Raw genomic sequence first — 22017 nt, 5'->3', positions numbered from 1 at the left:
CTATAATTAATATATAAACTTGAATAATATATATTTTTAATTAGTATGATATATACTATTTATAGGATATAGATTCTTTAATAATGATACATACTATTTGTAGGATTATCTTAGATAGATGTTTTACATTATATAGTCTCTCTTCAATTGTACACCCCTTTGGTTGAGTTTGTTAATTCTTACATCACTTATTTACAAGAAATGACTCTAAAGGTTTAAAACTAATTATTAGGTTTTATCTAGGTTGCTTTGCTTCCACTAGGATAGAATTACCTCAAACTATTTCATGAGATGGATCCTAGTTCTTGTCATTACCAAATGAGTTGAAGAAATTCTTTATCACTATTGCTCCAATCCACCTTAATTCCCTTCTCCACCTCTAAATTGTAGCCGACATATGTCCCCTTACTAGTAGAATTCCCTTCCACTCACATCAACATTGCATCATTGGCAAACTCACCTCAAGCTTGAAACTTGGGTGCCTACTCAAAAGAGTGTGGCCACCTGAGGAGGTGCACGGACACAAGGGGCCAGATAGAATGGAAGTAAAAGTGACCAAACATGTGTGATGCAGCTTCAAAGGAGTTGGACTGAAAAGAATCCACAGGCTCACGGCATCCCCTCCTCCTTTACTGCTGCCTGCGAAACATTCCATTGCTGCTCTAAATGGTCCCTATTCCCACATCTGCATCACCCAGGCGTACATCATTCTCCTTTCTCTCTCTCTCTGTCTCTATCAGCTGTCAACATGCTTCGGCCACCAGCTGACGTTGCACGCATCACGCTCTGGCATCCTTTTATCATGATCCTGAAGCCCAAGGTTCGTGGAGATCACAGGACTCGTTTCAAAGACAGGAAAGCGTCTCATATTCGCATGTGGGGGCATCTTTTTGGAGCTCAAGTTGTTCCACACATTGCCGAGTCCAGAGCACTGATAAGAAAACAAACTGGTCTCACCTGAGCACACTGAAGTGGTCTCTATTGCCAAGGCCATCAATGTGTTAAAGTTGATTGCCCTGAAGAACCCTTCCAAGTTGAAGCTCTCGATCAATCTGGAATGTAACGTGAATGCACAATAGAATAAGAAGTAAGTAGAAGAGAATAGCACAAGTTTGATTATATCCAAGGACATCTTAATGAATAAAATGTTTACAAACCCAATCAAAAACATTGAATTTGAAATCCTACAGAAAGCACATCTTTTTTTCAACAAACATTTACATTTAGAGATCAATGCAAAGATTGAGGTGGATGAGGCAAAGCCAACAGTAAAAGGCTTAAAAAAATGACTATTCCAAATTAACTACAACATGCAACCATTGTGTATAACTGGTTGGGTTGTTGTGGTGGCTTATTTCAATGTAGAATTAAACCACATCCTTTCAAGTTAAATTTTTTTAAAAAGTAAAAAATCCTCTCGCCCTGAATAACTTAATCCAAGCTTCGTATCCACCACTAAAGTTCAGATTTGGATGACTTGGCTCCCAATAAGCATTTGATTCCCACGCCTGATTTCAGTTTCTCAACCGGATTCCCATTCCACCTTTGCCTCATCCACCTGAATCTCTGCATTGATCTCTCCTTTATAAAGAAACAAACCTACAATGCTCTTGTCCATCCTCGGAAGATGTTCACTCTCCATGTCGAACCTTTGGAGGAATTGGGCTTCCACTTTCCCTTCCGATGGAATTCGAGTTTCTTGTGCTCAGGCTGCTCCTTAACTACAGTGCTACTTCCGAACTCCGAGGGTCCATCTGGCTTCAAGTGAACCCAGTAACCAAGTGTGCATACAGTGGTTCATTCTGACACAACCCAACTGTCGCAGTTGCGTCGTCAAACTTGAACTAGTCAACCTCTTCACTGCAATGGCATATCGCAGCGATCACTACCCGGCCTGCTCAGCAGACCTCGTACGCTCAACACAGGCTTCCAACTCCTGGCCAGTTCCCAAACCCATCTAGCACTGGACAAGAGGATGGCGCCCTAACCTCTAGTTGTGTCCGGCGAACATTCTTTCGCAACAATGATGAGTTAGTGGAGTGCTGTGTGCTTGCGCCAGGTACCACATCAACTGAGCCACTTCCTCGCCCCAATATTGTTTTACACTTTTGTGCACGTAGCCGAACAGAAAACCGAACAGTTTGACGTGTTCGAACCTCGACAAAGCGAGCTGGGGTTGTCCGAGGCCCACGTGGGCGCCGCGCCCGGGCCTCCCCGTGCATCAGCAAGCAGCATATAGACGAGGGGCGGCTTGGTGATTCTCCACACTCATCCAGTTCCATCGCCTTTCGTTTTGTCGGATCCCAACTGTTTGTCAGAGCATCCAGACTGCAGGCCGATCAGAACCTGCGTCTTCGCCCTTTCACGTCCTGGTCGATAGCTTCCGTGGAATCTCTACAGCGCAGGAGCATGGCGTCTTTCGAGAGGAGCTCTCTGGCACCCTTGTTGTTGGTGGTCGCCGTGCTGGCGGGGACATGTGCTCCGATCGTCTCCGCGTTGTGGGCAAATGGCCTGATGGTAGGAAACGGCTGCCACAAGCCAATCGAGGTCGTCGTGGCGTTCAAACACCATCGGCCAGACGAGACGCTACATGTGGATGCAGGCAAGAAGGAAGAGCTGAAATCGACGGTGCTGATAAAGCATGTGGACTACATCGAGTTCACCATTTACAAGAAGGAGTACTATATCAAGCACGACGACTACTTCCATCTGTCCTCACACACTGCTGTCTTCTCGAAGATTTCGGTGCTCTGCGATGCCCCCAAGCCCTGCGGGCATGCGTTCATTACCGTGAAAATTACTATCTGGGATCTGAAGAAAGAGATTACGGAGACGATTTGCATTAAGAAATGAAAGGCCTGGAGTGGTGCCGCATTACGTACAGGAGTTCAACGGTCCGCATGCTACTGTAGGACGTATGGTGGATGAGTAGCCGTGACTTGAGCAAGGGGTATGCGATTCAAAATCGGCACTGTTGTGACTGCGTTGGAACACCAACAGTCTCATGAGTGGGGTGCCGGTGGAATGCAATTCCTGAAGTGCTACGATTGCATTGTGTGTCAATGTAACTGGTGTTTTGTCCAGCTGAAAATAAAACATGTCATGCCTCTAATCACTTGTGTCCTTTTCGCTGGTATAACGCCACTCACACTGGGGGTTATTGTATGGCATTATGTCATAAAATCGTTGTCTTCCTCACTTTTCAGGTCATAATAGCTAATGCATCTTGCTTCAATCTCAATTTTTTTTATGGTTTCGTTGATGGAAGAAGAGTCCATTCTGACAATCTAACAAATAAAATGCCTCCAAGAGCCGCAACTGTCAGGATTGTAGAGCAAAAACATGCCTCTTTAAACCCTCTTCTACTACCTACAGAGGACAAGGTCTTCAAAACATTCGACACGATAAAATTTTACTACAGCCAATGCAACCACAAGAAGAGGTAGACGTCACACCTTTTAGCATCCCTACTGTGGAACAAAATAACTTCTCGAGTACAGCTTTAAACTCCATCACAAAAGTTCGATACATAGCCTAGCTCCATGTCTTTCACCAACTTTCTGGAACAATTTTGTGCACCACTGTCAAGGGGGAAAGTTAGAAGAGTTTTTCAATGCATTTTGAGCCTCTTGATGCTTTACGACTTCAAGGTCAACTCCTAGACCATCTTTTTGCCACTGCTAATTAACCTTATATTCAGAAGAATGAATAAAATTTAATGAAGAATTTCGTCCTTCAATACAATACGTGCCTATCTGCAGTTGTACTGGGAATTAACGCAAAAAGTACCCTTCACAAGAAGAGCTTGGAGTAGGATGAGCAGATACAAACTCTTCAATAGATTGTGCGGCAAAATAGAAGTAAAAGAGTTAGGAGGGGAGGCTTTGGGCAGAAGTCTGTCAAAAATAAGTTCTCAATCATGTGTTGGAACAGCATACCAAATATAAAAGTGCATAAACTATTGTGACCAATAATTTCACAAAATACACTTGTGCAAGTCGACTGAACCTAAATGGCTTTCTGAGATGGATTTCCCTTTGCCAGCCATGTGCCTGTATTTGTGTCACATTTGCACACTTGGGGTGCGCTTAGTATTCTAATATCAGACCGACTGCTACATATGAAACGTAAAGTCCCACAGATCCATGAAACTTGCCTCTCATCAGTACCGAAGATCATTGAGGCATCGGCTGAAATGTTGGACCATATTACCAATTATAGCGATAGTATAACTGAATTTCCTGCAAGATAAGCATAAAGACTGAAGAGCCAAGGGAAAAAAACAATCAATTACATTAGAAACAGGGAGCGCCTCCAGTTATCAACGTATACTCTTGTTTGCGTTCAAGACCCCAGCCATTCTTGCTCATCGACGGTGTCATCGCCTTTGCTCAGAGTGCTGAATTCGTGTCTATTATGTTCTCACAAATGTCATATCAAGTCGGTACGGATTCTATCTAAGATTTTCAAGTAATTTCTGAAGACGGATTTCCAAACTGGCGCTCGGAAAAAGGAGAATTATTCATGTTGATAACTTTAACGTATGTTTACTCTGTGCACAAATTGGAATATTCAAACTCATGATTTAATGAATAAAAGACCTGCAAGTTCCAGCGTCAACTGACTATTAACATTTAACTTAACTGACCAATTCCGATCTGTAGTTTCCATAGGTTCGGAGAGTAAATCTTCTCCAAACTCAAGTGCTGCAAATTTGAAGGTTTCAGTCTCCACAAGATTTTCAGTGCCCAGAGGTACCCATGCCAGGAGCTCAAATACTATGACCTCAACTGTAGCCACATATGATTCTCGACATGCTGGTTTCCAATCGGTTCTGGTTACTGGTGCCAGTACTGGCTTTGAAAATGTACTATAAGGAGCGTAAGCCATGACCTACATAGCAAAATAGCGTCAATAAACATCCACATTGGAATAAAAAAAGTCATTTTTTTACAAATCGACATGGTCTTACACCTGATCACTTGGTAGTGGTTGTTCAGTTAGGCTCAGAAGATAAGTACAAAAATTGGAATAAACAAACTAAACAAAAAATTAAAAAGAGCATCAACCATCTGGAATAAAAGATACTGTGAGTCACCTAACGAGCAAGAAACATATGGTATTTTAAAGAATCGGCAGCTTACCTCAACAATATGTGAGGGTCCGACAGCTGTGATGGAGAAACGGCTATCAAGTGGTGAGATTTCTACGCTCTTAAAGAGAATCCCCAGATCGTTGGTTCGAAAGTCTAATTGCAACTTTGGAGACCGACAGCCCAACACAAAAATGAGGGGTGTTTTCAATTTTTCATTTGGAGTCTCGAAGTAAGCTCCAGCAAAACAAACCTACAAGCCGATTCTCATGTTGAGCAATTGCAATGAAATTAAAAGCTACGTTGAAAAAAACTTCAAAGCATAATTTTTGCACATTCCGAGAAAAAACAGTACCTGTGCGGTGTTATCAGGAGAAAACGCTTGCAACCAGACATGCCCAGAAGGAAAGGTATGGCCCCAATTTTTTTCCACATGCCCGAATGCGGAACCTTCGTAATGAATCCCTTTTTCCGGATTTGAGAAAGAATAGTCCACAGCAGATCCCAGACTGCACACATACCAGTGGGTGGGAAGAATTGACAAATATCGTGCCCAACCTTCTGGTCCCTTTTCAGATTTATGAGCATCCCACAGCAGCTGCACCAAGTTCATTTTCTAGCAAATTAGATCGACAATGCAGTGTTGAATCGCATTGTAAAGGTTAAAAATGACAACACCAACGAGTGTGCAAGTAAGCATCCCATTGGTGAAAGAAATTTGACAGATACTTATTCCCAGATTAACTATTTAGTGGATCACGAGAGTGGTCCGAGTTCAGCATAGTACATTTCTAGAGTTAACAATGTGACATTCAACGTCAATTTTGTGCGCTTCTGATGGAAAGGTGTATTGCCGAGTGGATGCTGACCTCTTTTGTCAAGTGGGCTTTGAAGTTGTAACCCTTAACGGTAAAGTCAAGATCAGTAACGTGCGGGTAAGAGTAATACGCCCTACTCCAGGGGCCTCCCATTCAAACCCTTTAGGCTTTACTTCAAGCTTATCCCCCCATTCCTGATCGTTTACTGTTCGCTTAAGCTTGGCGTCCGGTCTCATTCCACTTTCGTTATTGGAAAGAATAAAAGTCAATTCTCTTTGTACATACCACATTTAACTCATTCACTAAAGCTCCGGCGTGTCGGTAGACGATTCCAAAAGCAGTAAAAATGCACACGCATTTAAGCATTGACAGCAAGCGTGACTAGGAATTCAACCTTCGTCTTAACATCAAAAGCATAAGTGTACCCATACTTCACTGCATCTCTGCTTCCTTTGCCGTCCATGCCCTTCCCTCGAGCGAACAGGATTGTTACCTGACTCTCATCTGGGGCGTAGTTCGTGGCCATAATCACTGCCGCGCTGAACTCCTGTTTGGAATCCCATATCCGCACACACCACCCTTCAAAGGACGGGTAGGGTCTCAGAGCTTCCGGCATTAATCTACTCCAAGTCGGCTTGTGAGGGTCCAAGGGGTGTGTCTGCGCAAATTGTAGCTCATCAGACAATGTGGGGACCAACTCCCAATCCATAATTTCCTCTTTCGTCTTCGTCCCTCCCCCTCTTTTCATCTCCGTGAAGACTTCGTTCTCGCAACTCGCTTTCTGCTTCTCCGCGAAACCGACTCAGCTTTTGTCACGCGATCCATATACATCGTCCTCCCTCAAAACATCATTTGATATAACTTCAACCACCTGTTTCCTTGTCACTGGATTCAATCTTGGTCCCAACCCCATCAAAATCCGCCTCAGCCCGAAACTTCTTCCCCAGTTCCCATCCGCGCGGATTCAAATTCTGTTCAAGAAATGACATCTTCCCTCCCATTTCAACGAATGACCAATCTCACACCCACGCGACGAGAAAAGAATACCCCAAAATGAACCTCAAATCTGGGCAAGTACGAGATTCTGAGCTCTGTTCACGACAATAGAATGCAAGCCTGTGCATGTGCATGACAACAAACAGTACCAACACCTCTGTAAGTAAAATATTCTTCCGCTCTCGTAAGTAAAATCCTAAAACTGGAATGTTTTTCCTGGCTAATCCAAGCCCCTGCGTACACTGGGACGCGCACAAGTGGCAATGTGTCAGAACCAACCCGCAAAAATTATCACGCATATCTCTCCACTCTCACGGCCATCCCGCAAAAGAAATGCTGAATGGTGCAGCAGCAACAAAACAAGAACAAATCATGAACACACAATGTACAACACTAGTTGTAACATCATCAACGTGGGTGAGAATCACATGTATACATGAAAAAGACCAGCACATTGTGTCGCATGTAGGAAGACGGGCCACGGGACAGAAAGAGGGTGCAATGGAGCACACATCAGTACCATCATCTCGTGTCGCATATGTTACATCCTCAAGCAGCTGGCCCACGGGGACTTTTCAAAGGAGAACGTCACTTTTCGCCCAGTTAATTTCAAAGCTCTCTCTCCGTATAAAACTTTCTGCGAGTCTACAAAAGAAGGCTGCTGGTCGGGGGGAGGAGTGAAGAGTGCGGCAAGTTGTGGATACGAAAGCAGCGGAGGCCCAGCAACGTATGCGTCGAAGGAGGGCAGCACGAAGCTGAGTTGAGTCGACGAATGATGAAGCGCATGAATTTCCACTTTCTGACAATCTGTAACCCAACACAGTGCATGGATCTCGTTTCACAACCGTCTCGACACGCAATCGTGCGCAGAATTCTGCATCCGCGAAATTGCTGCTGCACCATTCATTTCGCGAGCCATAAATTATACCCTCTTTGGCATTAATGAGGAAGAGGCTCCTCTGATTCGGATTTCCTTCCGAGGCCACCAGGTTGACACCGAACATTGGATCGCCGTCCATAATACCCGGCTCCTAGACTGCACGAGTATCTATATCATACGGATATATGAAGGGTATCAGTTTAACTGAAATTCCCTTGCGGGGAATGTTGTGAAAGAGATGTTATCGGTCAAGGTGAGCAACTTGTAGATATTGTTTTTGTACTTAAGAATTTGAATGATTTGTTGCTGATTACAATTTCTATTCATATTATTTGAATTTAGAAACTTGTTTTACTTAAAAGAAGTTGATTTTATTTATTCAATTGGGTTTAATATATGAAATGATAGAAATGATTCAATACAGTAAATTCTCATGAGGTAATCAATTTATTTATTTTTCCTAGCCAGATCCATGCATTGTGGGTTTATAGATTTTTAATCAAAACAATTTATTAATATAAAATTTGGTTAAATTTATATCAAATCAATCAATTAATAACTCTAATAAATGAATAAAAAACAAAAAACTACATTGGATGTATATATTGTTTGTATTATTTACTATATATATAAATATATATATATATATATATATTAAATGACTTAAATCCATTTAGAATTTTTAAAAGATAATTAATATATTTATATAGGGAAATGTTAAAATAGACCTAAGCTTTTACTAAATTAATCCACCTAAGATGAAGAATATGATAATCATAATGAATGTGGTTAGTTTTTATTAGTTGCAGATATCCAGTAGTTGAGAAATGAATTTAGAGATTATTATTTATTTCTTTTCATGATGGTTAGGATGGATGGGTAAATTTAGTAAAATCCTAGGTCTGTTTAAAATTCCTATATATATATATATATATATATTAAGAATGTATAAAAATATAACATTTTTTTTTTTTTTTTTTTTAGAATTAATAAGGATATAGAGTGGTTTTTTTTGCAAATTTAAACAAAAATTGGAGTTCAAAAAAAATATTAAAAAGATTAAAGATTACTTCAATCTTATATATATATATATATATATATTTATGCAAACATAATGGTTTTATATAAAAGCTTCTTAAGAGCCAAAATATTTCTATAACAAGCATCTAAGTTGCAGGATGTTTCAATAATAACTTTCATAATCTTAAAAATTTCTACAACAATAGTTTCTACAATTACACACTACATCCAAAAACACTTGCAAATCAAATCCACATCTTTAAAACTTTTACAATGTTTTATAAATAATATTTTATCAATCCAAAATATTTCTCCTTATTTTTTATTTATTTGATTTTATATTTACAAAACTGAAACAAAAATTTATTTAAATGTAAACTCTTTTAGGATATGCAAAAATTTATATTTTAATTTAAACTATAAAAACTTCATGATAATTAGTAATTCAAAGTTTTATCTTAGTTAGTTTTGATTGATTCGTTCTATTGTCTAGTTGCCTTCAATCTATCACATATGGTTCGTAGTTTACATCACAATAAATTTTTCTATCTTTGCAAGCATCACAATTTCAATTATTTGTTATGGACTTCGAATAGGATGATACGGCACTCACAATTTAATTTGAAAAAGATTGCTGTTTAACTACAAAGTTGATATCGAATTTATTTAATCACCCAAATTTAACTCGAACCATACATTTTGCAATTCATTGCACACATGCCATTTCTCCAACTGCAAAGCAGACAATTGCGTCAATAATCCTCCCTCCTCTAATCGAAATCTATGGCCATATCCATTCATTAGAAGACAGGTTCTGCTCCCTACTGGCTATTCTTCTACTCACTTCTTATTCTATTGTGTGAATTCACTTTACATTCCAGATTGATCCAGAGCTTCAAATTGGAAGGGTTCTTCAGGGCAATCAACTTTAACACATTGATGGCCTTGGCAATAGAGACCACTTCAGTGTGCCTAGATGAGACCAGTTTGTTTTCTTATCGGTGCTCTGGACTCGGCAATGTGTGGAACAACTTGAGCTCCAAAAAGATGCCCCCACATGCGAATATGAGACGCTTTCCTGTCACTGAAACGAGCTTGTGCAGCTTCACAACCCCTATAAAGCGCTACCGACACCGAAGTAAGCCACCGACACAAGCTCACGCCGCCTCCAAACTCCCTTTGAAGGGAAGTACTCAACATTTGACTGAGAGGATACTGGTGAGGCTGAAATGTGAGTTCACAGTCCTGCGATCTCCACGAACCTTGGGCTTCAGGATCATGACAAAAGGATGCCAGAGCGTGATGCGGGCAACGTCAGCTGGTGGCCGAAGCATGTTGACAGCTGATAGAGACAGAGAGAGAGAGAAAGGAGAATGATGTACGCCTGGGTGATGCAGATGTGGGAATAGGGACCATTTAGAGCAGCAATGGAATGTTTCGCAGGCAGCAGTAAAGGAGGAGGGGATGCCGTGAGCCTGTGGATTCTTTTCAGTCCAACTCCTTTGCAGCTGCACCACACAATGAAGCAGCAGCAGCAGTCTGTGAGGAGATGGACAAAGGTGGCGATCTGGGAGCCCCAGGCATGTGAGGCATGAAGTGGGTGGCTTTTGGAGACATGCTAGACATGTATAATTTAACTGTTGGCCCGTTTTCCTTTCATGGATGCCATTCTCTGATCTAGAATGCCTCATTCATTGATGCTCTTCAGTATCTCCAAGTTTGTTTTTGTTTTGTTGAGTTTGTTTTTACTTTTTTTGACATAGAAATGGGACAGTCTATTGCAGTGGCTCAAGAGTGACCAGAAATAGCAATTCCAGAGGCTTAACAGCTCTTTCTTTTGAGACACTGTAAAGGAGGCAAGAATCAACTAAGTATTATACAATGTAGATGTGAGTCATCTCTTAAGTCTTCATTTCTTACAAGACTACTGTACTTAGTTTATCTAACTTGAAATATTATTTTTTATATTTTTTATTGTAAAATTTCAAGTCTTCGTGTTGTGAAACATTTGGAACAATAAAGATGTTACAAAAATAAACGTAAATAAAAAATAAGGTACGAAATTTAGTGTTGTATAGTTTAAGAAATTTACAAATTAATATGTATGTATGTATATATATATATATATATATATATATAAACACATAAAAAAGAAATATAATATTTACAAAATAAACTTATGATTTTATTGTAAAAAAACTTGTAAATATTATTTGTAATATAAGTTGTTTTAAAAAAAAATATGTATTTTTTATTTTTTTAATAAATTTAAGAATTTCTATTTTTTAGGTAATAAGTGATATTTTTAAATATCATAAGATATTTGTAGTATAATTTTTTTTTATCTTTTCGATATGTTTTGTAAATGCATTTGTTAATAAAGATAATTATACGTGATTGCAATAGCATGATTTTTTTTTTTTATTGTTACTAGATATCTAATCAATTTTATTAGTTTGGACTTATTATACTTAAAGAATTGTAATATTGAAATAAATTAAATTTCTTGAAAATAATTTAAATGAAGAATAGTATAAGGAGTCAAAATAAAATTGCAACTTGTTTATTTTTTTTTGCAATGCTTGATTGTCATTTAAATAAAGATTTTAATAGAATTTTAAAAAATATAGCCAATTTGAAGTCATCTTACATAATTTATACTTGTAATTACCTAAATAAGAGAAGTTAGATAAAAATAAGTAAAAGTAGATAAATTATATAATATCTTATGAAGAAGCTACTTAATAAATTTAGATACGTAGATTTGATATTATATGTGTTTGTAAATAATTGATATGTTTGAAAACTTGGCCAACAAGTTAGCCACATGTAGCACATGTAGAAACTTGGCTTGAAAGTTAGACACATGTCCTTCAAATTGGACATGTGTCAAAGGTCCCACAAATTGTCACCATGTAGCTCTTAATTGGACAGAATATATAAAGTCAAAAGAGAAAACTTCTTTACTCATATCAATGCCCTTCTTATTCTTAGTTTTGTTTCAAGAATCTCAACTTTTTGTCTTTGGAAATAATTTAATGTTAAAATTATACTACCCTTCACTGATTATCTACTATCTTCCAATAACATATATACATATTGAACTTTTAATTGTTTGTAATTCATATCCTTAAAGCTTTGACAAAGATAAACTTCAATATTATAATTAAACATTATTCTTAAAATTATGCAATTTCCATTTGGACATAAAACTTATATGTCATTTAGATCAACACACAATCCAATGCAAAAAACCATTAAATTTATTTTCAGCTGGACAAAACACCAGTTACATTGACACACAATGCAATCGTAGCACTTCAGGAATTGCATTCCGCCGGCACCCCACTCATGAGACTGTTGGTGTTCCAACGCAGTCACAACAGTGCCGATTTTGAATCGCATACCCCTTGCTCAAGTCACGGCTACTCATCCACCATACGTCCTACAGTAGCATGCGGACCGTTGAACTCCTGTACGTAATGCGGCACCACTCCAGGCCTTTCATTTCTTAATGCAAATCGTCTCCGTAATCTCTTTCTTCAGATCCCAGATAGTAATTTTCACGGTAATGAACGCATGCCCGCAGGGCTTGGGGGCATCGCAGAGCACCGAAATCTTCGAGAAGACAGCAGTGTGTGAGGACAGATGGAAGTAGTCGTCGTGCTTGATATAGTACTCCTTCTTGTAAATGGTGAACTCGATGTAGTCCACATGCTTTATCAGCACCGTCGATTTCAGCTCTTCCTTCTTGCCTGCATCCACATGTAGCGTCTCGTCTGGCCGATGGTGTTTGAACGCCACGACGACCTTGATTGGCTTGTGGCAGCCGTTTCCTACCATCAGGCCATTTGCCCACAACGCGGAGACGATCGGAGCACATGTCCCCGCCAGCACGGCGACCACCAACAACAAGGGTGCCAGAGAGCTCCTCTCGAAAGACGCCATGCTCCTGCGCTGTAGAGATTCCACGGAAGCTATCGACCAGGACGTGAAAGGGCGAAGACGCAGGTTCTGATCGGCCTGCAGTCTGGATGCTCTGACAAACAGTTGGGATCCGACAAAACGAAAGGCGATGGAACTGGATGAGTGTGGAGAATCACCAAGCCGCCCCTCGTCTATATGCTGCTTGCTGATGCACGGGGAGGCCCGGGCGCGGCGCCCACGTGGGCCTCGGACAACCCCAGCTCGCTTTGTCGAGGTTCGAACACGTCAAACTGTTCGGTTTTCTGTTCGGCTACGTGCACAAAAGTGTAAAACAATATTGGGGCGAGGAAGTGGCTCAGTTGATGTGGTACCTGGCGCAAGCACACAGCACTCCACTAACTCATCATTGTTGCGAAAGAATGTTCGCCGGACACAACTAGAGGTTAGGGCGCCATCCTCTTGTCCAGTGCTAGATGGGTTTGGGAACTGGCCAGGAGTTGGAAGCCTGTGTTGAGCGTACGAGGTCTGCTGAGCAGGTCGGGTAGTGATCGCTGCGATATGCCATTGCAGTGAAGAGGTTGACTAGTTCAAGTTTGACGACGCAACTGCGACAGTTGGGTTGTGTCAGAATGAACCATTGTATGCACACTTGGTTACTGGGTTCACTTGAAGCCAGATGGACCCTCGGAGTTCGGAAGTAGCACTGTAGTTAAGGAGCAGCCTGAGCACAAGAAACTCGAATTCCATCGGAAGGGAAAGTGGAAGCCCAATTCCTCCAAAGGTTCGACATGGAGAGTGAACATCTTCCGAGGATGGACAAGAGCATTGTAGGTTTGTTTCTTTATAAAGGAGAGATCAATGCAGAGATTCAGGTGGATGAGGCAAAGGTGGAATGGGAATCCGGTTGAGAAACTGAAATCAGGCGTGGGAATCAAATGCTTATTGGGAGCCAAGTCATCCAAATCTGAACTTTAGTGGTGGATACGAAGCTTGGATTAAGTTATTCAGGGCGAGAGGATTTTTTACTTTTTAAAAAAATTTAACTTGAAAGGATGTGGTTTAATTCTACATTGAAATAAGCCACCACAACAACCCAACCAGTTATACACAATGGTTGCATGTTGTAGTTAATTTGGAATAGTCATTTTTTTAAGCCTTCATTTAGAAACCTTCTTCATCCCATAGATGTCTTCAAGACATCCTAAGTATTGATTGTAACTTCAATATAAACAACTATAGCATAAAAATCTTTATACAAATATTGAATTCTTTATAATATTGCTAAAATTCAATAAGTTTGAACTTAGTGGATAATAGATTATTCTTTAATAATCTATTATAGATAGTAAATAATTAAAAATAAAATTAAAAGTAAAATAATGTCAAGTATTTTTTATCATAATTATTAATTGAATAAACTTATATTCCTAGTATGTAGAGACATATAACACTACTTATTGGACAAATATTTTAAAACATCTTTGTTGTTTTAAAAATATGACAATTCATATTATTAATATTTTTATAGAAATCAATGTTAGATGCATCTATCATGCTATAAATGTATATTTATAAATATACCTTGTTATTGCTAGAAGCATCTATATGATACTACAAATATTTCATGAAATTATTCTTGCTTTCTAATCGATTGTGTAACTTCTAAACCAATGTAATATTATTTAAAATATTTTAGAATATTAAAATATTTATTTTATAAAGATCTTAAAAAATCTATAAAATATTTTAAAATATTATATTTTTATATGAAAGTTCTTAAGTATCTTCAATAATCTTCTAAAACTTATAAAGGCTTTATGAAGGACGCGAATCTCATAGAGAGAAAATCTCAATATGTTGAGAAATTACTCAAAGATAGTAATATATTGAAATAGAATGGCTATTTTCAAAGATAAGAAGACTAGAAAGTCGTAAAATAAGATTAAGGACTAGAAAGGCATTGATAAGAGTGAAGAAGGCTTCACTCTTGCCTCCATATATATTGTCTAATTATGAGCTATGTGATAATCTTTTATTGGACCTCCAACATGTGTTGATTTTGCTATACACATGTCTTAACTTATAAGACAAGTTATTTATATGTGCACAACATAGTTAACTTATTCCACAAGCTACCAGTACATATGATATGAAGTTAACTTGTTGATCAAGTTTCTAAACTATCAATGAATTACAAATATATCTAAAAATAGAACTATATCTATAAAGTTTTTAAGAAGTTTTTTAAGAAGATATTATAAAATTAATCTATATTTACCTACTTCTACCTAATTGTATAAGTAACTATTAAAATAAATGTATATATTTGTTGTCATATTATAATTTTTTATAATATGTAATAAATATATTATATATTTTAGTTAATTTTAAATGTTCATGTATATTAAAGTGATTAATAGGTTAATTTAAAAAAATTGATGTAAAAAAATTTATTTTGAGATTTACTTATTTTAATTATAATGTTTAAATTATATAGAATTTGGATATTTAATATAAAATTTAAAGAAATGATTGGAATTCAAAGATGAAGATCCAAACCTCAAAGAAGCTTATTTAAAAGGATGAAAGCAAGATATGGATAGATGAAGGCAAGGGGTGAAGATCTTCATTCCTATTAGTCAAAAGTCATGTCCAATAAGCTCCTAGAAGGCTATCCATGACCATAATAAGGATTTTAGTAACTTCAAAAGAGGCATTTGAAAATTGAAAGAAAGAATTGTAAGATTTAAAGTTTGAATTACAATTTACATACAAATTTTAGAGCGTTTGGAATTAGGGTGATAAAATTGTAGCCGTTTGAAGTTAAGGTGTCTTTTTAAAACATACTATTATTCTTTTGATAATATATGGAGTTGTATAAGAGCTTTTAGAGATTGGGAAGTACAAATACAAGGATAATTTTAAGATCTATATCTTTTGTAAAAGAATTATTATATTTGGGATTTTTATAAAAGAGGTATAGAGTGTTAAAGACAGTAATGTAATTCAAAAGCAGTAAGTGAATCATTTTGTTAATAATAATGGTTGGAGCCATATCTTGACTTTTTCGAAAAAATTTTGGTTCAAAATTTCTAAAGTGAAGATTTATTAGGTTTAAAAGTTATATATTAAAATTTTATGGTATTTGACTACTTAGTTTTTAAGATATAAAAAAAATTACATACAAGTGTATATAAGTAGGGATTTGAAGCTATTGTTAGGATTTTAATAATATCTCAAGATTTGTAACAAATTGATAATTAAAATTTGTTGTAATAGTTGTTTAAAGTAGATCATTATTTTGTATAAAATTTTATTTTGTTTGGAAAATTTGATCATGAGATATAAGTTGTTGAAATTTGAAAAAAAATCACCTTAAAGATACATAAGATTTTAGAATATTTTTATTATATTTTGGATGATCTTTGGTATTTAAGGCTTATATATTGGTGTAATTTCTCTTATAGGAGCAATTTTATATATAAACTTGGTACTTTTTTATCTTGAGACTTGATTGAGCAATTAGTGACAACCAAAAGCCTAGTGCTTTCTTAAGGCAAATTCTTTCTATTGCAGTCTTGTGACATTATCCTCTCTTCTAAGAATAAGTTCTATGACAAGTGGTCATTGTCTTTTACGGATCTTATAATTCTTCATCTTGATTTTGATGGATTTTATTGATGAAAAAATTCAACCTTATTTGTTGCATTTGCAAGAATCTTTGTTGGCTCCCATGTACATTCACTAATATCACATCCAGACCAATAAATAAGATATTCCAACCTATTTTGGCACACCTTTGAATCTAAGACTTCTTCCTCGTTAAACTCTTGATTATTATTTATTTCTATAAGAAGAGGTGGCATTTATCTTCTATTCAAGATATTCATTGTCTTATATGCTTTAAGAAGAGATACATAGAATATGGAATGGATCTTTATAGACTCTAGTAGATGTAATTAATAAACAACAAGATTGACTTGTTTACAAATAGGAAAAGGTCCAAGCCTACAATAGTTTGATTTATCAAAAGAATGAATAGTCTTGATATTACAATGAAATAACTATACCTTGTTACTTACATTGAATTATATTTTTTCCTTACTATAGGTATCTACATTGATTTTTTGTTATTCTTAAGCTTTCTTTAATTGTGACTTTATTGTTATATGTAGCTTTAACAAATAATTTATCAAATCTTCTCTCATAGCATTATTAATTTTTGAAAAGTCAAAAATATCAAGTCTTGGATGATAACCATAATTAGTAAAAAAAAAAAGTATTTATTAAATAGAAGATTGTATCAAATTATTATATAAAAATTCTACCAATGGCAAAAAAATTATCAAATGAAGTTATCTAGTCTTTATGATAGTTAATAGTATATCTCAAATATTGCTTTAAAACTTGATTCAGTTGTTTTATTTGCCCATTAATATAAAGTTAAAAGGTCAAAGAGAGCTTTATAACCACCTTTAGAATCTTAAAAAGGGTTCTCAAAATCTTGATACAAATTGAATCTTTCTATCTAATATAATATCTTTAGATAATCTATTATAGTGATAGATGTTGTAAAAAAAAACTTGGTTATTTTTTCACATGTGATAGATTTTGTATATAATACAAATCAGGCCTTCTTGATAAAATAATCTACTATCACAATATAGAATCATACGAACCTCAAACTACAAAATCCGTTATAAAATCCATAAAAATAGAAGACCATGGTTGTTTTAGAATAAGTAATGGCTGAAGAAGTCCTTAAGGTTAATGAGGAGGAATGTTTTATCTTGAGCAAATATCATATGATTGTATAAAGTCTTTAACTACCTTTCTCATTTGAGGCCATCAAAAATCTCTTGATATTAGCTTTAAAGTCTTGTCTTATCTAAAATATTCAATTGTAGGAAAGTCATGATAAGTTTAAAGAACATGTAATCGTGCTTTGTCTTTTAGAATATATAATTATTCTTTAAAATAGAATAGATTATTAATAAACTTGAACTTGAAAGTATTATGAGACTTAGAAGAATGATTCTTGATATCATGGATAAGAGGATCAAAGGACATATTTGATTGAATTTGCTTGATAAAGTTTGAATCAAAAGTCAATGTTAATTTTATTGCTTGAAGATATAAATTCTCAAGCTTCAAAAAAATTATTCTTTGTTAATAAAAAAGCTACATCTTTTTCTTTTGGTGCAAGATAAGAATGTTTAAAAAGGATATTTTACAAACCTTGTTGTTTTTTATATCATTAAGTGATCTTGAAATCATATCTTGATAAAGACATGCTCCAATGGACTTGGCAACGATTCAAAATATGTGCCAATATGAAGTATTTGAAGTTCTTATAATCTATATATATGGTGACTAGACTCAAGGTGCCTTCTAGATAGTGACCTTATTTTTGAAATAAATTTTTGATTGCAAAGAGCTCTTTGTTGTGGATCTTATTGTTAATTTTAGCTGTTAAAAGTTTCTTAGAATAAAAAGCTATCATTGGAAGCTTGTTATTTTCTCCCATTTATAATAAAATGATATCTATAGCAAAGTATGATGCATTTATTTCTATGAAGAATGCCATGGAAAATTTGATGCAATGTAAAATTGGTATAAAAATAAATGTTATCTATAAGGCTTCAAAAGATGCTTCAACTTCTTTGTTCTATTCAAATTTTTCTTTACTTATCAAACATATAAGAAGAGTCACAACTTGAAAAAAGTTCTTGATGAAGATCTTATAATAATTGGTAAATTCTAAAAAGTATTACATATTTTTGATTATTTTTGAAATCTTTCAATCCATAATAGAATCCATCATTAGGTCTTTATTAGAAATGATGTATCCTAAGAAGTCAATTTGAGTAGTAAGGAATACACACTTTTTTAACTTGGCATACAATCTTACCTCTAAGTTTTTATAATACACAACAAATATAAAATTCATGTTTTTTTATATTTTTAGAATAAATTAGAATATTGTCTAAATAACAAACAATAAAATCATCAAGAAAATCATAAAAAATATCATTTATGGGATATTGAAAAGCAATTGGTACATTTTTTGAATCCAAAAGACATAATTTTATATTTGAGATGTCCATATCTAGTTCAAAAAGTAGTCTTCTATTCATGTCTTTCTTCGATGTGGACTAGGTTTTATATTCCTTTTAGATCTATTTTTTGTGTAGATCTTTTTTGATTGAGTTGGTTAAGAAGTCTTGAAATTAGAGGTAGAAGATATCTATTTTTGATCGTGATCTTATTAAGTCTCCAATAGTCTATGCACATCTATAGAGATCTATCTTTTTTCTTTACAAATGAAATAGGAGATCTTATTGGAGATTTCAAATGGCATATGAAGTTCTCAGCTAAGTTCTTGTCATTACATTATTTTAATGTAGCAACTTCATTTTGCGATAAGCTATAGATTGGTCCAAATGGTAGTTGAGGTCTTTCTTATAAATCAATTAAATAATCATAGGATCAATGTTCTACAAAAACATCTGTATTCTTTTTTTCAAAAACATCTTGAAAATCTTTATGTTGGTTAAGAATATCACTTGACGTCTTTCTACCATAAAAAATAGCCATAGCATATATAGTAAAAGATGATCCTTCTTTTGCCACAATAATAAAAGTTTTTGTACTTATCAATAAAAATTTAGATATACTAGGCTTATGTATTTTTCTTTGACTAATGAAATTTTGGATCAAACTACAAGAAAAATTAAGGTTATGAGAAATTCAATGTATCTAAGAACTATATTTTTTTAACTATGATAATCCTAAAATAATCGGATTAGACAAAGATCTTATTATATTAAATATTATTATACTATTATGATCTTTAATTATTACATTTAAAAGAATGATCTCATAGGTACCATCTCCAAAAGATAGCAAACAACCATCTATCACTTCTACATGTATAGATTTAGTTTTTTTGACTAATGATATCTCTTATTTTTTAACAAAATCTTTGTCTATAAAACAAGCTAAGGCATATGCGGTGGTTGAACAAGATCCTTATTGTAGCAATATAAACATGATTTATATTATCTTTTCTTGATTATTTTTTTTAAATATAATCAAAAATACTTCTAAGAATGAATTCAAATTATAAGGTAGTTGTGAATCTTTTTTGCATCAAAGATACAAACTAAGAAAGAGTACTTCTCAATAAAAGTACACTTATGAATCCTACTTGAGTAAATCTATTAGGATATTGAGAAGGATACAACCTTAAATAGAACTTAATTTGTTGCAAAAATCTTCAAAATTTTGATCTTATTCCATCAAACTTCTTTAACATACTAATTCTTATTTCTTTTATGCATGTAGAAGCAAGACTTCTTGAATTTGTTTTTGAAGCTGATCTGTTTGCTTCTTTTAATTACACAACTTTTTAGCATAGACTTTGGACTTCTTCCACATGTATAGGAATAGTACCTCCATGATTCATGTTAGAAATACATGAAATTTTTATTCTTAGAATATTGATAAGCTTGTGAAGATTTGCAATAGTTGCAAAACTATTTTTACTTCTATTGAGAGTAATATCTATAATCTTTTCTTCCATAAAAAAATTTAAAAAATTAAAATTTAAATTAAAAGAAGATAATCTGCAACTTCTAATATCAAATAAAAATTTCCATAAAGAGGGATAATCTATTCTCTTAAAGAAAAAAAATTAGTCTTAAAAAATAAAACTATTTGTTTAAAAGTGGAAAGTCTATAATCTTTAAAATATAATAATAGGTGTGGAATAATCTATTCACTTCTAAAATAAGACAAGAAAAATAGGTTAACTCTCTTGATAAATTACCAAGGCCATAAATCTCAAAGAAATAAAATCTCAATATGCTCTTATGTCACTCAAAAAGACTAAAAAATCACTCAAAGATCGTAATACATTAAATTAGAATGGTTATTCTTAAAGACAAAAAGACTAAAAAGACTTGAAACAAAACTAAGGACTAAAAAAGCATTGACAAGAGTGAAGAAGGCTTTATTCTTGCCTCCATATATACTCTCTAACTAGAAGCTATATGGCAATCTTCTATTAGACCTCCAACATGTGTTGATTTTGCTATACACATGTTTTAACTTACAAGATAAGTTATCTATATATGTACTACATAGTTAACTTATTCCACAAGCTACCAACATATTGTTGTGTTGTAATTTAGTTACCATGTGAAAATAATGCATATATATATATATATATATACGTAATATATAATTTATTATATAATATAGTGAGAGCTATATTATTAGATTTTAGTTAGTTACAAAATATGATTAAATTACTACTTTAAAGTAGTCAGAGAGAGAAGGATTTTTGTGTTAAAAAGATAATTAGGCCAATTATATGCATGAATGGAGATGGATGATGAAAATCTCTATTCTTATTAGCTAGAAGTCATACCCAATGGACTTCATGAAGGTTTCTTAAGGCCTTATTAGCAATTAGGGTTACTTTTTTGAGACCATTTGAACATCATAGATTAGGATTGTTAAGTTTAAGATTTTGGATATGATTAAGGTAAAAATTTTATGTGTTTTAAAGATTTTATGAAGACAATATAGGCTCTCAAAGTCAAGGTATTAATTTTGTAGCAACTATCATTCTTTGGAGTATAGCACATGCATGAAGAGTTTTTGAAGATCAAATTGTGCGGTTGGCAAGTTGGTTTAAAGGACTACATTTTTCATGCAAAATAAAAAAAAGATTTGGAGTCGAATTAGAAGAGCAATGAATGCTTGAAAATAGCACTTCTAAATTGAGGTTTTTCAATTTTCCAATTTCATGAAGGATTTGGTTCTAGCCATATCTTAGGTATTTAGATAAATATTTGGCTAAATTTTTTTTAAAATTTGTATAACTTTGTTGTAAAACCACACATTAAATTTTGTAACATTTGGATTTTGTATTTTTGAGATTTAAAGAAAATAGTATTCAAATGTTGTAAATAAAGATTTAGAGCACTTGTTAGGATTTCTAGGATGCCAAACAATTTCTAATAGATTTACAATTCATTTTTTTTGTGGTAAAGCCTAAGACTAAATTTTTAATATAATTAAGTCTTATTATAATACTATTTTTAAAATTCTTTTAAAGATAAATATATATTATAAAACTATATATATATATATATATATAACATTAAAAAAACTATGAAATTTTAAAAAGGAGAAATTTCTAAAAATTATTGAAAATAATGTCTAAATCAAATAATTTTAAAAAGCACATACAATCAAAATCAACAATTGTTTTT

The 22017-nt window shown here is 34.5% G+C and overlaps 1 protein-coding gene across 5 annotated transcripts; it reads right to left on the bottom strand.

The window, feature by feature from the left end:
- Positions 1–4563: 4563 nt before the first annotated feature.
- LOC112292033 (uncharacterized) lies at positions 4564–7793 on the bottom strand. Of its 5 annotated transcripts, none has more exons than XM_024540124.3 (5): positions 7427–7793; positions 5962–7148; positions 5448–5690; positions 5145–5258; positions 4564–4893 (listed from the first exon to the last, which is right to left on the bottom strand). In XM_024540124.3, exons 2-5 carry the CDS (start codon positions 6061–6063, stop codon positions 4579–4581), a joined length of 774 nt encoding a protein of 257 aa, XP_024395892.1. In that variant the 5' UTR covers positions 6064–7148; positions 7427–7793; the 3' UTR covers positions 4564–4578. The 5 variants fall into 5 exon arrangements, with proteins under 5 accessions (XP_024395892.1, XP_024395890.1, XP_024395891.1 ...); XM_024540122.3 differs by having other exon boundaries at positions 5145–5345; positions 7343–7783; XM_024540123.3 differs by having other exon boundaries at positions 5145–5345; positions 5962–7026; positions 7343–7783.
- Positions 7794–22017: the final 14224 nt, after the last annotated feature.

The sequence above is a fragment of the Physcomitrium patens genome, chromosome 15 (genome assembly GCF_059467195.1).
Source record: "Physcomitrium patens ecotype Gransden chromosome 15, ASM5946719v1, whole genome shotgun sequence".
NCBI lineage: Eukaryota > Viridiplantae > Streptophyta > Bryopsida > Funariales > Funariaceae > Physcomitrium > Physcomitrium patens.
Note: the sequence above shows the minus strand (reverse complement) of the source record. Positions and strands in the feature narration are given on the sequence as shown.

Bases quoted from the DNA above. Each gene is read 5' to 3' on its own strand.
- LOC112292033 (XM_024540122.3), bottom strand. From the start codon at position 6,063: ATGGGAGGCCCCTGGAGTAGGGCGTATTACTCTTACCCGCACGTTACT. The intron at 5,346-5,447 runs GTACTGTTTTTT...ATCGGCTTGTAG, and splicing joins CTCCTGATAACACCGCACAG to GTTTGTTTTGCTGGAGCTTA. The intron at 4,894-5,144 runs GTAAGCTGCCGA...TTTGCTATGTAG, and splicing joins GACCCTCACATATTGTTGAG to GTCATGGCTTACGCTCCTTA.